General features: G+C 48.7%; 1 protein-coding gene across 1 annotated transcript in view; it reads left to right on the forward strand.

Moving 5' to 3' along the window:
- MAD1L1 (mitotic arrest deficient 1 like 1) overlaps window positions 1–21,868 on the forward strand; it is a 383,773-nt gene that overhangs the window by 99,248 nt on the left and 262,657 nt on the right. Inside the window, exon 13 of the mRNA XM_056866622.1 lies at window positions 11,865–12,009. Within this exon, the coding sequence (XP_056722600.1) occupies window positions 11,865–12,009 (145 nt within the window). The remainder of the gene's footprint in view (window positions 1–11,864; window positions 12,010–21,868) is intronic.

A 21,868-nucleotide genomic window follows, 5' to 3' on the forward strand; every position in this document is an offset into this window, starting at 1 on the left:
GTCCCTGATAAGGTTGCCAACTCTAGGTTGGGAAATTCCTGGAGATTTGGAGGGCGGACCCTGGGGAGAGCAAGATTGGAGAGGGGAGGGACTTCCCCAGGGCAGAATGCCATAGAGTCCATCTTCCAAAACAGCCATTTTCTCCAAAGGGAATGGATCTCTGCAGACTGGAGATCGGCTGTAATTCTGGGCCATCTCCAGGCCCCACCTGGTGGTTGGCAGCCTTAGTCCCTGATCAGGGAGGAAAAGCAGGATATACATGAATAAAATGTGTGTGCATGTAGATGGGAATGTTTGTAAGTATCCGTGTAATCCAAAAGCTGCAGATTGTACAGCGATTGTCCCGACAATATCTGAAAAATCACAACGCCGACGAGAGTGGAACGGGATGCAATCTGGCCCTGAATTGGGAGCTCCGCGTAAGCCGTTTTGAGCTTTTCCGAAGTAAAGAGCCAGATATTTGTAATATAAAGTAATAAATTACCCTTTAAACGATTTGTGTACTCACTGAAAGGTGGATGTGCTGGCATGCCAACCGTTCCGTTTTCAAACCAGCGAGAAATCTTGAATGCCGCTCGCATGCTGGGAGAGAGTCCCGGGAATGTATTTTGGGATTTAACAGCCCCCTTATTGTCTGGTTTCGCTGTCCCGGTTGGTATAAATAAGGCTTGTGGAAGAGAACGTGGAGGGAAATGGTGCTTTCTGCATTTTGAGCTATTTGCAAAGGACTTTGTAAGTTAGGAACGAATGATAGCACGTGAAATGGCTCTCTTTCTTATTCAGCTCTGAACAGGAGTGGAGCGTGCGTTGGCAAGAATAAGGGCCATCTCAAAATGCATGGCAGATCAGGGTAATTCAAGGCGCTCTTTTCCTTTTAGGAGGATTCTGAATTGTTTTTAATTCCAGTAGATGAAGAAAACGGGAGAATAGCGATTGCCAGCCCCAGGAACACAAATGGGCAGAAATGCATCCCCCCTTTCCTCAAACAATCCTACGGTACATCAACCTCCTGAGTATAAAATGGCACAATCTTGAGAACGCTCTTCCATGCCTCAACATGTGAAAAGCACTATGCTGATTTTTAAAATTAGCATCTCCTAAGGTAAAATGATGATCTTACAGCAAAGATTCAGCCTGCCAAATGGCGGATCTAGGACCATTTTCTATCACGCCCAACCTCTGAGAACGTCAGGTAGGCGTTCCTGCGACGATGCCATCTTGTGGGCTGGCCCGAGCCACGTGACGGAACAGAGCCTTGGCCGTGGATCAGTGGTAGAGCATCTGCTTGGCATGCAGAAGGGTCCCAGGTTCAATCCCCGGCATCTCCAGTTAAAGGGACTAGGCAAGTGGGTGATGTGAAAGATCTCTCTGCCTGAGACCCTGGAGAGCTGCTGCCGGTCTGAGTAGACAATACTGACTTTGATGGACCGAGGGTCTGATTCAGTAGAAGGCAGCTTCATGTATTCTGTCGGGATCGAACTCAAGTCGTGAGCAGAGCTTGGGACTGCAGTACTGCAGCTTACCACTCTGGTGTATATTTACTGAGCCGGTAAGCTGCTTTTTACTCCGGATCACTGAGGAGGTCCTTCCTAGATTCCCCCTTCCCCTGCGCCCCCGAATTGTTTTTCCGAATGTGCGGATGGGAAAGGGACCACTGGTTGCGAAGTGAAAACACACGGATCACACGCACGGAAAAAAGAAAAGGCGAGTGACCGGCGGCGCGCGATGCTCATTTCCTGCCGGAGGACAGTAATATGCATTCAAAATGAAGTCTGATTGGAAAAGGTCATCGCGGACAGTCCTGGAGAACGATTCATAAGGCTGTAATGAGTCATGAATCTGCGAAGGCTTTTTTGTCATTAAAGTGCCGTGCTGGATTCAGGATTTTTCTTTCTTTTTTTTAAAAAAGAAGCCCTCCAAACACGCTCCTATTGCTTTTTATTTTATTAAAATCAGCGATTGCCCTGCTCTCTAGAGCGTCGCCGCCGCCTCGTTCCTTGACAGCTGCGGGCCGGGCCGCGCTCTCTGCATTTTAATCTCTGCCTCCGTGCGGGATTGTCTTTGCCCGGCTCCCGTCGTCCGAGGGAACGTTCCGGCTGCCCGTTCCCCACCTCCATACGCAATCCAGGCCCGGATCTCTAAAGTAACAGCGAGACGCTGGCAGCCTTTCGCCTCCCAGTCGCCTTTCACCTGCCGTTTCTCTTTGCTTCGGCACTGGGAATGTGGGCTATGTACCTGTCTAGTGTTGAGCTGCAAAGCAAGTGATCGGGTTTGGAAGCATAGGCTCAAGGGCATCGTGCATGGTGGCCAGAGTATCGGAAAACATGCGGCCTTTGTGGGAGATGACTTCTCATCTGCCTGGTTCCAGCCAACGTAGGGTGACCCCAAAGGGTTTTCAAGAGGTGGTTTGCCATTGCTTGCCTCTGCGTAGCGCCCCGGGATGTCCTTGGTGGGCTCCCATCCCAATATTCACCAAGGCTGACTCTGCTTAGCTTCTGAGATCTGACGAGAGATCAGATCTGGAGACCAAGTCCTATGAGGAAAAGTTGAAGGAGCTCGGTATGTTTAGCCTGGAGAGGAGACGACTGGGAGGTGATGTGATAGAATCAGAGAATCATAGAATTGGAAGGGACCACCAGGGCCATCTAGTCCAACCATCTTGAAGGACTGTCATATAGAGGATGGTGCGGAGTTGTTTTCTGTTGCCCCAGAAGGTCGGACAAGAACCAAAGGGTCGAAATTAAATCAAAAGAGTTTCTGGCTAAACGTTGGGAAGAAATTTCTGACAGAGCAGTTCCTCAGTGGAACAGGCTTCCTCGGGAGGTGGTGGGCTCTCCTTCTTTGAAGGTTTTTAAGCAGAGGCTAGATGGCCATCTGTCAGTAATGCTGATTCTGTGAATTTAGGCAGATCATGAGAGGGAGGGCAGGAAGGGTTGTGTCAGTGTTTGGCTCTCATGGCCCTTTCTCACATGGCCAGGGTAATGCCGATCATCACTTTGGGGTCAGGAAGCAATTTTCCTCCAGGCCAGATTGGCCAGGGATCCTGGAGGATGGTCGGCCACTGTGTGAGACAGGATGCTGTACTAGATGGACCCCTGTTCTGATCCAGCAGGGCTCTTCTAATGTTCTTATGACCCAAGTGATATCCTTTTTGCTCCTCACATCACTTGATCCCCGCTGGACTGGATGGCGCAGTACACCCTCCAGCCTGATATGCTGGTGGCGCTATAGAGCCGTGGAATCCAGGCCAGCAGTCCTTCCTGCCTACATGTGGCCCTGGGTACGCAGAGAGCAACATCTCCTGGATCTTGTTAGTAGCCACTGATAGACCTGTCCTCCATGAGGGAAGGGGGACTTTGGGACACTACCCCTGAGGTCCTTGGAAGAAGTTAAGGGGTTTTAAAAAATGTAGTAAATACAGAAAACTAGATGAGCAGCGGGGTACTACTAAAATCAGCTGCCAGAATTTGACCAACAGAAAAGAGCAAAAGTCCAGTAGCACCTTAAAGACTTAACAAAAATTTCTGCCATGATATGAACTTTTCTGAGCCACAACCCACTTCTTCAGATACAGCTAGAATGTGGGTCCATCTATCCTTAAGTAGAGAAGAGTGAATTAGACACACAACGGCAATGCAAATGTCAAGAGCAAGTAAATGACACTAGCAGGCGTGATTGGATTAGGTGTGATATGCAGAAGGGTAGTAGGCGTGGGGAAATTAGCATTGGTAATGTGACAGGAATCCCAGATCTCTGTTCAATCCAGGATAACATGTTGTCTTGAGCTTCATTATTAGTTGTAATTCAGCAGTCCCGCTTTCTCATCTCCCTTTGAAATCCCTTTGGGAAAGAACAGCTACTGAATTTGACCAACTCGTCTCATAGGGCTAGTTCTGAATGGCGGGCCTATGCCCGTTTTCTTAGGATGCATGCCAGGGTTACCCGCCGTGCTTTTATTGTGATTCTTTCTTTTTTTTTTCCTTCAAGATATTTTATTAATTTTTGACAAGAAAAAGAAAAAAAGAAGAAAAAACCACATATACACATTTACAATCACACAGATTCTATTCCTTCGGGGAATAGATTTCTTCTTACATCTAATACCTCTTATAAAATTATTTCAGTGTTATACAAAATACTTAATAAATCCTGTATCTATACAACCTAATCATTATCTATATTACTGCTATTTATGACATTTTAATCTATTCTTTCCATTTAACATATTCAAAATAACATTGCCATTTCTTCCGTGTTTCTTCCATCGGCTTTTCTTTCATCATGTTGGTTAATCTGGCCATCACCGCATTTTTTGTTGCCACTTTTCCAAATCTGGAAATTTCCTCTTGTTTCCAAAGAGCTGCCAATACTAATCTGGCCGCCGTTGTCAAGTATCCAAATAGTTCTTTATGGTGACTTTGCAGATTCTCTGGTTTCATCCCTAACAATATAATTTCTAGACTCAAAGGAAATTTGATTTTGAGTATTGTGGTTATTTCTGAGAGCCAAGGGGGCTAACAGTGTGTGGAAACTATTGTTATTTTGGCAGCCTTCTGTGGATTGGGTTCTTCGCGGCTAGGACAAAAATGGGTTTCAAGGGGGGGGGGTGTCTTCCAGCTCTCCATCATACCACGCGTCGTCATCTCGTCCCCAAAGTGCGCAATAGCATGATTACAGGTTGGGAAACCGACGGGGCAAATTGGATTATTCATTACGGCTGGGATGGAGCTGAAATCGTCGAGGGCGAGTTTTTTTGCCTCTCGCGCCCGTCAAGGTCAGGCGAGCGAGTATTTACCATTCCCTCTGTTTATCTGTCGATGCAAATTGAATTTGGGGATTCGAATGGATGAAATGTTAGAAATCTAAAACTCATCAGAGGCGACACGGAGAGAAATTAGGGGCCAGGCAAGGGCTGGTGGCTTCAGCATTCTGCGTCCCGGCCTCTCCTTTGATTAGTAATTATTTCAGTCCTTGCCGTTTCTCTCTCCCCCCCTTCTCCATTTTTTGCCGCAGTTGTTTTTATTTCGGCTCTTCAAAACAGAAGCGCGATGGCGCGCCGAAGCGTTTCCAATTGGAATTAGATGGGCGAGGCAGCCACCTGCAGCCAGCAGAACTGCAGCTTGGGGGAAGCAGCGCCTTCCTGCTCTCCAGCTTGTGTTTTCGTGGCTCTCAACTGAGCGTGTCTTCCCTGCACCTGTGCACAGGTGCCTGAGGAAGCCACAGGACACGTATGGGGATGTTCTGGACACTCCCGCCCCCACAGCCACATCATATTGCCTAGGAAAGCAAACATTGCTTAAGATCATCAGAAGAGCCCTGCTGGATCAGACCGGTAGTCCATCTAGGCCAGCATCCTCTCTCACACAGTGGCCAACCAGTTCCTCTGGAGGGCCAACAACAGAGGATAGAAGCTGAAGCCTTCCCTTGGTAAGAACATAGGAAGAGCCCTGCTGGATCAGACCAGTGGTCCATCTAGTCCAGCACCCTGTCTCACACAGTGGCCAACCAGTTCCTCTGGAGGTCCAACGACAGAGCATAGAAACCGAGGCCTTCATAAGAACACAGAAGAGCCCTGCTGGATCAGAACCAGTAGTCCATCTAGTCCAGCTTCCTGACTCTCGCAGCGGTTAACCAGTTCCTCTGGATGTCCAATAACAGGGGATAGAGACCGAAACTTTCCCCTGATAAGAACATAGGAAGAGCCCTGCTGGATCAGACCAGTGGTCCATCTAGTCCAGCACCCTGTCTCACACAGTGGCCAACCAGTTCCTCTGGAGGTCCAACGACAGAGCATAGAAACCGAGGCCTTCATAAGAACACAGAAGAGCCCTGCTGGATCAGAACCAGTAGTCCATCTAGTCCAGCTTCCTAACTCTCGCAGCGGTTAACCAGTTCCTCTGGATGTCCAATAACAGGGGATAGAGACCGAAACTTTCCCCTGATAAGAACATAGGAAGAGCCCTGCTGGATCAGACCAGTGGTCCATCTAGTCCAGCACCCTGTCTCACACAGTGGCCAACCAGTTCCTCTGGAGGTCCAACGACAGGGCATAGAGGCAGAGGCCTTCATAACATAAGAAGAGCCCTGCTGGATCAGACCAGTGGTCCATCTAGTCCAGCATCCCATCTCACACAGTGGCCAACCAGTTCCTCTGGAGGGCCAACAACAGGGCATAAAGGCCAAAGCCTTCCCCAGAGAAGAACATCAGAAGAGCCCTGCTGGATTATAACAGTGGTCCATTTAGTCCAGCATCCTGTCTCACACAATGGCCAACCGTTTACTCTGGAGGGCCAACAACGGGGTATAAAGTCTGAGGCCTTCCCCTGATCAGAACATCAGAAGAGCCCTGCTGGATCAGACTAGTAGTCATTCAAAGAAGAGAGCTGCGATTTTTTCCCGCGTGACTCAGCTTACCATGAACGATACTAAACTCTGCACTCGAGTGGAGCTGATCCGTCGCAGCTTTCTCAATGGCTTGGAATAAAATGGATCGAAACTACAGGACTGATAGAGAGCCAGCGTAGTGTAGTGGTTAAGAGCGGTGGTTTGGAGCAGAGGACTCTGATCAGGAGAACCGGGTTTGATCCCCCACTCCTCCATGTGAGCATCGGAGGCTAATCTGGGGAACTGGATTTGTTTCCTTGCTCCCACACCTGAAGCCAACTGGGTGACCTTGGGCTAGTCACAGCTCTCTTGGAGCTCTCTCAGCCCCACCTACCTCACAGGGTGTCTGTTGAGTGGGGAAGGGGAAAGGTGATTGTAAGCCGGTTTGAGCCTCCCTTAAGTGGTAGAGAAAGTCGGCATATAAAAACCAACTCTTCTCCTCCTCCTGATGCACGTTTTCGGGGTGAGGAGCTCGATGCCTCTTGGAGACTAGGCGCTTGCCAATGCAAACCTAAGCAGAGTTTGCACCCTGCTGAGAGCATTGATTCCAATGGACGCAGAAGAACATAACCACGGTGAGGACCGCCCCATCAGCCTGGTTCGCTTTGTTAGGCGATGTAAAGCTGTCAGCCGTCGGACGCTTTTGTGATCTGTTTCCATGGCAATGATTGCCCATCGCGTTAACCTCATAGTTTAAGACGGAAGGTCTTTTTTTGGGGGGGGTGTTACAAAATAGCTTTCAGTAGATCATTATTTATCAATTGGAACGGAAGTCGCGCTCTTGCTTGCTGCTCGTAGGACTTCGATAGCAATTTTGTTATAACTCCTGACTTCCAGGTTCATTTGAAAGATAACCGCACTTGAGGTAAACGTAAAGTGGCACTTCACAGACGATCCGATTTATTATGACATAAGCTTCCATCCCTCCGATGTTTGCCTGGGCGTCTTGGGCCCGCGGTTTATTCGCGTGTTTATTGGAGTCTTTCCGCTAAAAGATCTAAGAGCCCATTCTGATGAAAAAACCGCAGGCGGCAAAAAAAAGGCTTTCCTAGACGGAAAGGTTATTGACTGACGAGTCCCGGCGTTGTTCGGTGTCGGATGAGATGATTGAAAGCGTTTCCGAGTCCCGCGTTGGCGTGCGCGGGGTCTAACCGAGGCGCCAGTAAATTGCGGAATTGTTTCTTGGGATAAACGGGACCCTGAGGAACGATCCTGTCGTGGTTCTGTCTTGCGCCAAAGCTACTGCAACCCTGGTTGTAGAAACAGAGAAATCCTAAGCAGCGTTGCACCTCTTTAGGTCTGTTGAAGTTGCTAAAAAAGGTACTCAAGTGTCCCCTTCGCACTGAGAGCCAGCGTGGTGTAGTGGCTAGGAACGTGGTGTAGTGGACTCTAAACTGGAGAAACAGATTTGATTCCCAACTCTTCCACATGAGCGATGAGCTCTGATCTGGAGAACCAGGTTCGATTCCTTACTCCTCCACATGAAGCCTGCTGGGCGACCTTTGGCCAGTCTCCGAGCTCTTTCAGCCCCACCTACCTCACAAGGTGTCTGTTGTGGAGAGAGGTAGGGAAGAGGATTGCAAGCCGGTTTGATTGTCCTTAAAAGGGAGAGAAAGTCGGCATAAAAAAAACCCCAACTCCTCCTCCACTTATTTCTTTTTGAAGTAATGTCTGATTTCGTTTTGGAAGAGGGACTCTTTCAGGGACCCCTCAACCATTTGGAGCCTGTGGGCTGCCACAGGAGTCGGAGCCAAAGGTCAGGGACCAAGGCTACGCATAACTCTTTGCAGCGACTCTTCAACATTTCCGGCTGAAGCTCTGGTTAATAGCATGCCTTTTAATCTGTGCAGCCACAGCTGTCACATGAACACATGAAGCTGCCTTCTACTGAACCAGACCCTTGGTCCATCAAACTCCGTATTGTCTACTCTGACCGGCGGCGGCTCTCCAGGGTCTCAGGCAGAGGTCTTTCCCATCACCAACTTCCCTAGTCCCTTTAACTGGAGATGCCGGGGACTAGACCTGGACCTTCTGCATGCAAAGCAGATGCTCTACCTCTGAGCCAAAGCCCTTCCCCTGTCTCCCATTCAAGTACCAACCAGGGTGACCATGCTTAGCTTCCAAGACTTGATCCAGCTAGTCTGGGCAATCTAGGTCGGGGTAGGTAGTCTACTGGAGTGAGGAAGCAGAAATGCTTTCTGAATTTTGGAGAGCCTGCAGCAACTTCTATAACTTTTTTTTTTTGGGGGGGGGAAGAGGAAATTATTAAGATGCATCTTTGCCCCTTCCGTATCCGTCGTGCGCACATAGCTCTTGGCCAATTCTTCAAAGCAGCATTTGACCGTTAAGACGACATTGAAGTGGCTCAGAAGAAAGACGAGCCGCTGGGTTGAAAGAGATCCTCGACCCCCCGGAACGGAAGGGCCCGTCCGCTTCATTCACATGAGTAGCACTAATCGGCAGATAAAACAGCCATGGCTTTCCCCCTCTTTAAGGCCAAAGAATATGCGCTTTGAACTTGCAAAGATTTCTGAAAAATGCCAACGCGCGCATAGTTCAGCTTGGCCATCAGATGTGGGAGGTTTAATTTTTTATGAGCTTTGCAGAAAAGAACGGCACAGATTGCCTGGTGCGTTGGCATTAAAAAGCATGAGGTCTTGTCGTGTCCAGACCGGGGAGGGGGGGAAGGTTGTTCTCCCGGCAGTCACATATCGAGTGGAGTTGTCAGGACTTTGAGGTCAAGGCGCACGTCGAACGCGACCGTTCCTCCATTCGTGCTGCGGATCTCGGGTCCGAATCGTCCGACCCGGTTCGGAACCGAAATCCTGACTAGATTCAGCTGTCTGCCAGCCCAAAAAATCACCGCAAGTCCATTAAAGAAAGAAAAAAGTTCTTTGTGTTATCTAGCGGCTGGTTTATCCAAGAATAATGATGCATACAATTTGGGTTTTTCATCTGTGTTCTGAAACCTTAGCAGCAGCGGCTGGAAAAAAGAATGACGTCTCCCCCCCTCTTTGTTATTTTACTGTTGAAGTTCTGGCGTTCATAACGGTTTCTTAATAGAAGATGTACATGCCACTCAATGGCAAAGGTTTCATTTGCTGTGTAACTAATTAATTAAAACAGAAAAGGGGAATGGGGGCGCAGTGACGTTCCGGTTATTAAATTAGCCATTTTTTCCACTGCAGATTTATAGCCTTCGTGATTAACTTTCCCCACCTGAGTCCGACAATGAAAAGAAGCCCATTTTATGCTACTGACTATTAAACGGGTGTATGAATAGCTTCAAATTGAACTGGAACTCTCGAATAGCCCTTTAATTTGTTGATGGGTTTAAGACACCCCTGAGGCGGGGGTCGCTGGTAGGGGAAATATTTTGCTGGGAATTTGTGGAGAGGGCATTTGTAGGTGTCCTTTGGGGATCATGAAGAGGCACTTGGAAAGGGGGAGGAATTCCACTTATCCTGGAGTATAAACATCCTCCATATGATGTTTCTTTTGTCTTTAAAATACATAGAATCATAGAGTTGGAAGGGACCACCAGGGTCATCTAGTCCACCCCCCTGCACAATGCAGGAAATTCCAAACTACCTTCCCCCCACACCCCCAGTGACCCCTCCTCCCAGAAGATGGCCAAGGTGCCCTCCCTCTCATCATCTGCCTAAGGTCATAGAATCAGCATTGCTGACAGATGGCCATCTAGCCTCTGCTTAAAAACCTCCAGGGAAGGAGAGCTCACCACCTCCCGAGGAAGCCTGTTCCACTGGGGAACCGCTCTGTTAGAAAACTCTTCTTAATGTCTAGATGGAAACGCTTTTGATTTAATTTCCACCTGTTGGTTCTGGTCCGACCTTCTGGGGCAACCGAAAACAACTCGGCACCATCCTGCAAAACCTGCGAAACTCCACGTTAGTCGCTGGTTTGTATGTTTCAGGAGGGTAGCTAAATTGGTGTGCGGTTTCAAATCCATTGAAGTGGATTCAAATCCAGTAGCATCTTGGAGACCAACAAGAATTTGGGGGGTATGAGCTTTTGAGAGTCAGAGCTCCCTTTGCCAGACGAAGCTTCAGCTCTTGAAAGCTCATACCCCGAAGATCTTGTTCGTCTCTAAGGTGCGACTGGACTCGAATCTGGTTTGCGTTTCTCTACTCTTATTATAGATGGCCCGACCTTGGCTTCCTAACATAACAAAGATGTGATGTCAACCTTACACACACACACACACACACACACACACATTATACCGTGCCTTTCTCTTCAATGGGAATTCCAAACAGCTGACATCATTTTCCTCTCCTCCATTTTATCCCCGTTACAGCTCCTTTGTTAGGTGATTTCAGAGGGTAGCCATACCAGTCTGGAGTGGAAGAGCTAGATTCGAGTCCAGTAGAATCTTAGACAAAATTTATGGGGTATAAGCTTTTTGAGAGGCAAAGCTCTCTGGCAAAGTATGTGATGAACGGAGTGTTGACTCTTGAAAGCTTATACCCAGGAAAACTTTCTGGTCTCGTAAGGTGCTACTGGCCTTGAATCTACCCCCATGAGCTAGGTTTGGCTGAGGGAGGTTGACTGGCCCGAGGTCACCCAGCAAGCTTCTTTGTCAGTGGGGATTCGAACTAGGGTCTCCCAGATCCTAGCCTGACAGTCGAACCACCGCTCAGTCGTCTTGTTTGCCCGACTTTTCCTCTTTCCGAAAAGCATTGTCTGAACGTTCGTCTGCGAACGTTGTGCTTCCCCATAACTTTGCATGCCTCCTCGGACAACCTGAGGAGTGCAGCCGCAGCAAGCGAACGTATTTGGAGTCTCTTGGGGGGGGGGGCATAACAATGGGAGGTGAAATGAGACAAGTTGGCAACTGTGAGATTCCCGAAAGCCTCTTTGAATGTATCTAATGAGGCAAATGGGATGCAAATAAGTTAATACTCTAATAATCTTTGAAGGTATAAAAAGGAGGAGGAGGAGTTGGTTTTTATACCCCAGTTTTCTCTAGCATTAAGGAGTCTCAAAGTGGCTTACAATCGCCTTTCCTTCCTCTCCCCACAACAGACACCTTGTGAGATAGGTGGGGCTGAGAGAGTTTGGAGAGAACTGTGACTCGGCTGAAGTCACCCAGCAGGCTTCATGTGGAGGAGTGGGGAATCGAACTCGGTTCTCCAGATCAGAGTCCACCTCTCTTAACCCCACTACACCACGCTGGCTCTCATAAATGTGTTTTGTGTGAGCGTATATGGTTGGGTGAGAGAGAGCTCGTGCTGTGCTTGAAACCAATCTGCCTGGTTGCATCCATATTAAAAAAAAATACTATTAAAAATTCTAGAAACTATTTGTATCCTACTTATGTCTTCAGGTACCAAAGTAAGAACTTACTTCTAGCTCTTCAAATTGGAAGGGGCTTGTAGCCGGTCAGGAAGATCCATTGAGGTACACCTCAATACCAGGGACTCTTAGCTGATCCAGTCTGTGACTTCTGCCTTTTTTAGTGTCCGGCAACTCGAAAACGTACGGAAGCAGCTCCAGGACGATCTCCTGAAGGCGCAGAGCCAACTGCTGGAGGAGAAGAAGAAACGGGAGCAGGCCGAGACAATGGCCCGATGCCTGCAGAAACGCGTCCTGCTGCTCATCAAGGTACGTCTCTTTGCGGAAAATCCGCTTGTGTGTGTGTGTGAATTACCGTCAAGTCGTTTCCGACTCATGGCGACCCTACGAATCGGTGTCCTCCAAAACGTCCTCTCTTTAACAGCCTTGCTCAGATCTTGCAAATTGAACTGAGGGCCACGTCTTCCTTTATAGAGTCAATCCATCTCTTGTTGGGTCTTAATCTTTTCCTGCTGCCTTCAACTTTTCCTAGCATGATTGCGTATTAGTATCCGGTGAAATAACAGGAGGTAGAGAGTAGGAGTAAACAAGCAGTTCTCACAGCAGAAGAAAGTAAGTGCTAGCCCCCCCCCCCCAAGTTGTATTGGGTGCTGTTAAAATGGTTCGTACGCATTCTGGGATCTGGAGCAAGCGGCCAATTTTGGCGACAACAGACAATTATGCTGGAAGATGGAAACCAAAGCAGATTGCGAGAAGTTCCAAGAAGATCTCTCCAAGCTGGGTGAACTGGCCACAAGGTGGCCAGAGAGGTTATATATGTGAATATATATTTTCTGGTCAATGACCGTAATAGCAAGAAATAAAATAAAAAGGTGGTCAACCAGGGTACATTTAGGGGCAACCAGTCCAGCTCTGCGTAGGCTCTGTTGGGTTGTGGACTGCCAGTGGGCGACCGAGAAAGGGATCTAGGGGTCACGGTGGACAGCTCGGTGAAAATGTTGGCTTGGGAGCATGGAAGAGGCAAAAAAGAAGTTCTGTGGGTTGGATTGCGAGAAGTTCCAAGAAGATCTCTCCAAACTGGGTGGCCAGAGAGGTTATATACGTGAATATGTATTTTCTGGTCAATGACCGTGATAGCAAGAAATAAAATAAAAAGGTGGTCAACCAGGGTACATTTAGGGGCAACCAGTCCAACTCTGCATAGGCTCTGTTGGGTTGTGGACTGCCAGTGGGCGACCGAGAAAGGGATCTAGGGGTCACGGTGGACAGCTCGGTGAAAATGTTGGCTTGGGAGCATGGAAGAGGCAAAAAAGAAGTTCTGTGGGGTGGAGCCAGACGACTTTGACGTTTCCCACCAGTTTCTTCCTCCTGCTGAAGAGCACCATCTCATGTAGTTTTTCAGGGGCCCCCTATCCAACCTGTGGTGGAAATCAGTGGGCTGCGGTGGGAAGCGGGAGACGGCGGCAGCGTCGTTTTCCCTGGATGGAAAATTTGCTACAAGTTGTTAAGAAAGGGATTATAAACAGAGCAACCAGTATTATTCCCTTGTCCCCTCGGTCTGTTCCAGCCAGTCACTTTTTATGCTGGAACTCAGGAGTTCTTTTACTAGGAAAGAAAAAAGAGAGGAGCAATTAAGACATTAAAATTTTGCTGGCCGGGGTGGAGATAGTGGATTGTTGCTGAAGCTATCTGGCTCTAGCATACTCATTACTCGTGAAGTTTCCAGTTGAAAGCGTCTTGAAAAGCATACCCTTTTTGTTCCTAGAAGAACAATTATTTTCACGAGAACGATTGTGGGGTTTTTTTTTTTTTGGGTGCGTCATTGATTGAAACTGGAGGATTTCCCGCAGCGTATTGATGGTAGTTTAATTATTCTACCCGGGTCTGTCATTCTGCGACACAGCCAGTCTGGAGATACCCTTGACATGTGTCTACTGCTGAACTTCCTGGAGCGTGAAGCGAGCCGTATCACAAGAGGGCGTTTAAGAGATTTCGTGTCGGCTGCAGGGCTGACGGGGCCGCTGGGATTCGAGGAGTTGATAAGGAGGAAGGGAGCCGCTGTCATTTCTTCTCGGCATCTGCGGGGAGGATTTTGCGTTTCGAAGGACCCCGTCCCTGTCCTTGGAAAGGAAAGCGCTCTGGTCAAGCCAAGCTTTGATCTCTGGGGATAACTGGGTAGTTGTTCATGTTGGTCTATGACTCGTTCGTTGGGCGAAAACGCATGGTCACTTTATCCTCCTTTAATCCCTGTTTTAGCCAGGATCGAACGCACATTAAGTGAAATGCATGCGTTCGATCCTGGCTAAAACAGGGATTAAAGGAGGATAAAGTGACCATGCGTTTTCGCCCACTGAGTGCCCCCTGATATACCTGGGCGTCCCGTTTTCCAGTGTGTTTCTGGGGGATTCTCTGCTCCTTTGGAGCTCTCAAAGGGCCCTCGTTTCCTCAACCGTGGATATTTTGTCTGCCGCAAAGATGGATGGTCATGGATGGGTTTTAGTAGGATTCCAGAGCAGGGGTCTCCAGCATTTTTAAGCCTCCGGTCACCTTTGCAATTCTGACACGGGGTGGTGGGCGCAAAGATAAGATGATGCTTGGTATGGAGCGAGTGGACAGGGAGAAGCTTTTCTCTCTGTGTCCTAATACCAGAACGCGGGGTGAGAGATTCAGAAAGACAAAAGGAAGTAATTCTTCACACAACGCAGAGTTAACTCGTGAATACCCCTCTCCTCCATGAACATGTCCACTCCCCTCTTCAAGCCTTCCAAGTTGGCAGCCGTCACCAAATCCTGGGGCAGGGAGTTCCACAGCTGAACTCTGCATTGTGTGAAGAAATACTTCCTTTTATCAGTTTTGAATTTCTCACCCTCCAGCTTCAGCAGATGACCCCGCGTTTTAGTATTATGAGGGAGAAAAGCTTCTCCCTGTCCAAACCATCCATAATTTTTTAGATCTCTATCATGTCTCCCCTTAACCGCCTTCTTTTCAAGCTGAACAGCCTTTGCTTAGATGGCTGCTCATTTCATTCTCCCTTTGGAACTCAAGTTGCCAACATCCAGGTGGCGCCTGGAGATCTCCCGGAATTACCATTGACCTCCAATCTACAGAAATCACTTCTCCCGGAGGAAATGACTGATTGAGAAGGTGGACTCGATGGCATTATACCCCACTGAAGTCCCTCTTCTCCCCAAACCCCACCCTTTCCAGACTCCACCCCCAAATCTCCAGGAATTTTCCAACCTAAAGTTGGCAACCCTACGTGGAACTGATTTGTACAGACCAAGTGTAGTTTTGTAGGTACCGTCTCCAGTATTTTATTCCCTCTCCTCCCGCCCATGCCAACCCAGACAAGAGGTTTCACTTTAATTAAAACAAAATGATCATGTCGTTTAATATTAAATTGAGCAGATATATTACCTGTAAAAAATAATAACTTTTTTTGCTGTGAAAGCTTTATGGCCCAGCCTGATATTTAATTATCTAATTAGCGGCTTCCAAGGCACACGTCTGTTGTCGTCAAGATCACTGAAAATGGAAAAAGATTGGCGTGGGGGGGGGGAGAAGAAGACTTTATTATCTCTTGCTCTTTCCAGATCTAATTTCTTGTGCCTGGTGAATCCAGATTTCTCTACTTGGCGGAAGTCTTCCTTTAAGGGGGTGGATATACGGCTGTACGTGCTATGCGCCTTCCCCATAATAGGTAAATGTTGTGTGAGTTTATTCTGAGTTAGCCACCGGGCTTGAAAAATAAGGACATAAGGACTTAAGATGAGCCATGCTGGGTCAAACCAAGGCCCATCAAGGCCAGCGGTCTGTCCACACAGTGGCCAACCCAGGGGCCTCTAGGAAGCCCACAAGCAAGACAACTGCAGCAGCACCGTCCTGCCTGTGTTCCACTGCGCCTAATCTAATAGGCATGCTCCTCTGATACAGAAGAGAATAAGTACGCATTGTAGCTAGTATGCATTTTGACTAGTAGCCATGGAGTAGTTTTTGACTAGTTCATGGAGTAGTCCTCTCCTCCATGAACACGTCCACTCCCCTCTTAAAGTCTTCCATGGTGGCAGACATCACCTCATCCTGGGGCAGGGAGTTCCACAACTGCATTGTGCGAGGAAATACTTCCTTTCATTGGTTTTGAATCTCTCACCCTCCAGCTTCGGCAGATGACCCCGTGTTCTAGTATTGTGAGAGAGGGAGAAAAGCTTCTCCCTGTCCACTCTCTCCATACCATGCATCATTTTATAGAGCTCTATCACGCCTCCCCTTAAGTGCCCCCTTTCCAAGCTAAACAGCCCTAAGCCTTTCAACTGCTCCTCATAGGGCAGTTGTTCTAGAAGCCCCTGATCATTTTGGTTGCTCTTTTCTGCACCTTCTCAAGCTCTGCAATATCCATTTTTAGGGGCGGTGACCAGAACTGGACACGGTATTCCAATCCCATTGGCCTGTCCTTTAAAAGTTCAGTAAAGCGCTGGACCATCTTCCTTTGGATCAAGGACAGAGCCGCAAATGTCACAAGGGGGGAAGCTTAGAATCCTCTTTGCTTTCTGCCTCTGGCAATTGAAGCTTCTCGGTGCTCTTTGATGGCTGTGTTGGAAATCTTAAATTTCGAGGGTCGGCTGGCTGTCCGGAGCTTTAGACAGTCAAGAACTTCCTTGGTGAATCGCCCTTGTCTTTAACGGCCATCTAGGAGACAGCATCAGGGAAACCCTAGGCCTCTATGCCACATGGCTGGCCCTCCAGAGGAACCAGCTGGCCACTGTGAGACAGGATGCCTGGTTGTTGGCCCTCCAAAGGAACCTGGTTGGCCACTGTGTGAGACGGGATGCTGGACTAGATGGACCACTGGTCTGATCCAGCAGGGCTCTTCTGATGTTCTTATGAAGGCCTCGGCCTCTATGCCCCATTGCTGGCCCTCCAAAGGAACCTGGTTGGCCACTGTGTGAGACGGGATGCTGGACTAGATGGACCACTGGTCTGATCCAGCAGGGCTCTTCTGATGTCCTTCTCAGGGGAAGGCCTCGGCCTCTATGTCCTGTTGTTGGCCCTGCAGAGGAACTGGTTGGCCACTGTGTTAAACAGGATGCGGGACTAGATGGACCACTGCTCTGATCCAGCAAGGCTCTTCCGATGTTCTTATCAGGGGAAGGCTTCGGCCTCCATGCCTGGCTGTTGGCCCTCCAAAGGAACCTGGTTCGCCACTGTTTGAGACGGGATGCTGGACTAGATGGACCACTGGTCTGATCCAGCAGGGCTTTTCTGATGTTCTTATGAAGGCCTCGGCCTCTGCCCTGTCGTTGGCCTTCCAGAGGAACTGGTTGACTACTGTGTGATATCTTTTCTTTTTTCAACACCAGGCACTATTCTTTTGAGATCTGATGACGGTCTCTCCGGGTTTTCTGTGCCCAGTGGGGACGGCTGGAACGCAGGCAGCTCTGTGGCACTGTACCGTTTTCTGTCTTGGCCGCTCTCTTCTATTAAAGGGAGCAGTGAAAAGCACATCAGATGAACACGTTTTCGAAATGCGCTGCAATACCCCCAACCAAACGTAACAGCAACGAGGCTCTATCTTAATGTCCTGGGCTCCCCCCCCCCCCACAGTCTCCATTTTCACTGGTACCTTTTTCTATTAAGACTGTGATGAGAATCGCACGGCTCTCCAAATGTAATATTGCTGTCATTTTCTACCGAGGCAGGATAACTTATGCTGATTTATGGTGTGTCTCGTCATTATGTTCATTGCAAGACGATGCGGGCATGCTTGACATTTAGAAACCTCGTGTTTGGGGACGTGCCGTTTTATTTTGAGACTTTTATTAAGCGCCTCCCAGTCAAAGGGTTTTAATTGCTACTGATAGCTGAAGAGTATAATTACCTGAGTGACATATTGTGGCTATATTAGGCAAATGGAGATTGGCTTCCAGAAGTAGGTGAATACACGGTCATCGTGGTATAGTGGTTAAGAGCGGTGGTTTGGAGTGGTGAACTCTGATCTGGAGAACCAGGTTTGATTCCCCGCTCCTTCACATGAGCGGCGGAGGCTAATCTGGTGAACTGGATTTGTTTCCCCGCTCCTACACATGAAGCCAGCTGGGTGACCTTGGGCTAGTCACAGTTCTCTCCGCTCTCAGCCCCACCTACCTCACAGGGTGTCTGGTGGAGAGGGGAAGGGGAGGGAAGGCAATTGTAAGCTGGTTTGATTCTTCCTTAAGTGGTGGAGAAAGTCGGCATATAAAAATCAATTCTTTTTCTTAGAATCATAGAATCATAGCGTTAGAAGAGACCAACAGGGTCATCTAGTCCAACCCCCTGCACAATGCAGGAAATTGACCTCTCCCCTACACCCCCAGTTTCCAATACTCCATGCCCAGAACATGGCAAAGATGCCCTCTCTCTCATCATCTGCTTAAGGTCATAGAATCAGCATTGCTGACAGATGGCCATCTAACCTCTTCCTAAAAACCTCCAGGGAAGGAGAGCCCACCACCTCCCGAGGAAGCCTGTTCCACTGAGGAACCGCTCGAACTGTCAGGATGTTCTTCCTAATGTTTAGCCGGAAACTCTTTTGATTTAATTTCAACTCGTTGGTTCTGGTCCGACCTTCTTGAGCAACAGAAAACAACTCGGCACCCTCCTCTATATGACAGCCCCTCAAGTACTTGAAGATGGCTATCATATCCCCTCTCAGTCTTCTCTTCAGGCTAAACATCCCCAGCTCCTTCAACCTTTCCTCATAGGACTTGGTCTCCTTCTTCTTGGTCTTCTTCTTGTTCTTTTTCTTCTCTAGGTTGAAATGGGCCTCTCTAGAGAGCGTGAAATATTTATACGTTCATTCATTCATTCACATACATACATCCATACATCATTTATAGTCTGCTTTTCTCACTTGGAGTCAAGGCGAGTTACACAGAGTGAGTCAATACAATCGACAGGATGGGACATATAATACAGCAGGATGAAGGTTGTAAAACTGAGCAGAAATCTGAAGCAAAGCATAAGTATTAACATGACACATTAACTGATGCAAAAATTCCATAGTAGGATCCAAGTTTCAGCAAGCTAAACACCGTAGTATAGACCACAGCCCCTAATAATTTTTTTTCCCAAGGAACTTTGTGAATCATTTAATACACTGCAACTCTATTGCCTGTGCAGAAAAGCCCTTTTGAATAATTCAGTTTTGCATAGCTTACATCATGCATGAGCATGGAGTTTTTTTCTTCAAGGAAAACCGACAGTACCGGTCGAAAGGACTGATTTCCGGGAGGGAGCTGTTGCCCGTTGAATTTGGGCGATTTACAAAGCCGAAAGGAAATCAAGGCAGTTCTTCAAACAAAGAAATAAAGAATACCGATCTTATACTAGAGACAGGTTTGGGACTTGAATAGTGCTTGAATAGGTGTATGTAGAGTTGTGATAGGTTATACCTTGTTCGCAAGTTACAGCAAACACATGTGCAATTCACATACAGCATGGTGTGGTGGTTAAAAGTGGCGGACTCTAATCTGGAGAACCGGCTTTGATTCCCCGCTCCTCCACGTGAGCGGCGGACGCTAATCTGGTGGACCGGGTTGGTTTCCCCGCTCCTCCGCCCGAAGCCTTCCGGGGGTGACCCTGGGCTAGTCACGGGGAGTTCGGAGAGCACTGGGGCTGGCCCAAGGTCACCCAGCAGGCTTCGGGTGGGGGAGCGGGGAATCGAACCCGGCTCTCCAGATTAGAGCCCGCCGCTCCTAACCCCGATGCCGCGCTGGCCCCGAGGCCTGAATAGCGTCCCGAAAAACACAAAAGCGGGCTGCTGTCATCTGTCACCTGCTGTCGTCTTAACATTGGGAAATTGCAGATGTCCAGGGGAGCTTTTGGTCGGTTGTCAGCGATCAAACAGGGAGGAAGAGAATCTTAGGGTGTGCAAATGTCCAGTGAACAAAAGACATAACCGTAGTGGTGAATTACCTTTTCTTTGGGGTCTTTCCCCCCCTTTTTTCTTTCAAAGTCAGGGCGATTTTCCTTGCCCGCAGCTTGCCCGTTATCACTTAACCTTAATTTACGGTCAAGGTGTTTAATACCACAGTGATAGGAGCCATTCAGGTAGCACTAAATCAAAATAAGGACTACGGTCCTTTCCGCGGGGCTTTCTCGGGGGCCTTTAAGAGCAGTTCTTCATCCAGAACAGTTAATGGATTCTGCTTTTTCTCCGGAGCAAAAAAAAAAAAAAAAGAACATTAATATCTCTCTCGCCGCTCGGAGGTTAGTTTGTGAAAATTAGAAATACATGAACAAGAGGGAGATTTATTTGACCTTCATTATCTACATCTCTCCTGGGGAACGTCGTCTTCCGAGGGTTACGGAAGCTGGAATATTTTATCTCCAGCATAAAGAAACGAGATTAATCCGGTGTCGTGGCTGAGAATCCCAACACATGCCCAAGACGGGCAGCTCCGAGTCCGGGCTTTCCTCATCGACCTAGAAAGACGTGTTGCGCTCTCTGGCTTGTCGCAGTGGGAACAACGGCGCAGGAAGCAGCTCTGCCCGAGTCGTGGTGGGGATCAGACGGGACCCCCGGGAACGAAAAGATTGGAGGGTTGCGGTGGGGTGGTTGGAGGCAAGAATGTGGCAGAGGCCCCAATGGGGAGGTGGAAGAAATCCAGGTAGACTGGCAACCACTGAGGCCTGGCTGGCTACTGGGAATCCTAAATGGGGGGGGGGGATTCCGTGATTTGGCATGGAGGTAAAGCGTTCTTCCAGGGTTTTCTTTTCCTGAGCTGAATTAGCTTCCCGGAGCCTCAAACAACGGTTGGGTCCTTTTTCCTGGGTGCATGGGGAAGTTCTCTGACTGGCTGGGCATCCCCACCAAATGTACATTCAGGATTATTTATTTAGAATCATAGGATCATAGAGTTGGAAGGGGCCATAGAGGCCATCTAGTCCAACCCCCTGCTGAATGCAGGATTAGCCTAGAGCGTCTCGGACAAGTACTTTTCCGGCCTCGGCTTAAAGACTTCCAGTGAGGGGGAGCTCACCACTTCCCTAGGTAGCTGATTCCACTGTCGAACAACTGTTACCGTAAAAATTTTTTCCCCTAATATCCAGCCGGTACCTTTCCACCCACAATTTAAACCCATTTTTGCAAGTCCTCTCCTCTGCTGCCAAGAGGAGCAGCTCCCTGCCCTCCTCTAAGCGACAGCCCTTCAAATCCTTCAAGAGAGCAATCCTGTCCCCCCTCAACCTCCTCTTCTCCAGACTGAACATTCCCAACTCCCTCAGCCTTTCCCCGTAGGGCTGGGTCTCCAGGCCCCCCGATCATCCTCGTCGCTCTCCTCTGCACCCGCTCGATTCTGCCCGCATCCTTTTCGAAGTGATGCCTCCAGAACTGCGCACAATAGTCCAGGTGCGGCCTGACCAATGCAGTGTACAGCGGAGCGATGACATCTGGCGACTTGGATGTTACGCCTCTGTTGACACACCCCAAGATCGCATTAGCTTTTTTGGTTGCTGCATCACGCTGGCTGCTCATAATTTAACATACGGCCGACCCGTACCCCGAGATCTTGTTCACACCCACCCACCTTACTCCCCAGAGTGGTTTGCCTTGTTCTTCTCTCCCCCATTGTTGTCTTGTCACCCGCCAATCATATGGTCATATTTTCCAAAACGCTGGTTTTCCAAAACACTGGCCATAAGACCATGATCTTTGCTGTGTGACTGCAGGTAACCGGCAGCCGCCATTCTGTGGCTGGCTCCACCTCCGGCCCCGTGGCGCAGAGGGGTCGGCTGCAGTCCTGCAGTCCAAGCTCCGCTCACGACCTGAGTTCGATCCCGGCGGAAGTCGGTTTCAGGTCGCCGGCTCAAGGTCGACGCAGCCTCCCATCCTTCCGAGGTCGGTGTGTTCTCCACGGAGATCGGCGGGATAGAAATCTATTTTAATCAAACCGAGTCACCCCGGCATCGTTTTCGGTGGGGTGGTTCATCGTCGAGCCGCCGTCGTACCGCTTTGATTTGTTATAATTGTTCGGCATGGCGGTGCGTGCTGGGCTGTTTGGGGAACGCCGGTGGAAATGTGGGGCATTCATATCAGAATTCAATATACTCTGCTGTTATAAGCATCTCGTCTGGCCTTTCAGACAGATCGCTCCTCGTAGCTGCAAAATTTAATTCTTGGCGTTAATGTGTT

Source organism: Euleptes europaea, chromosome 21 (assembly GCF_029931775.1).
Source record: "Euleptes europaea isolate rEulEur1 chromosome 21, rEulEur1.hap1, whole genome shotgun sequence".
NCBI lineage: Eukaryota > Metazoa > Chordata > Lepidosauria > Squamata > Sphaerodactylidae > Euleptes > Euleptes europaea.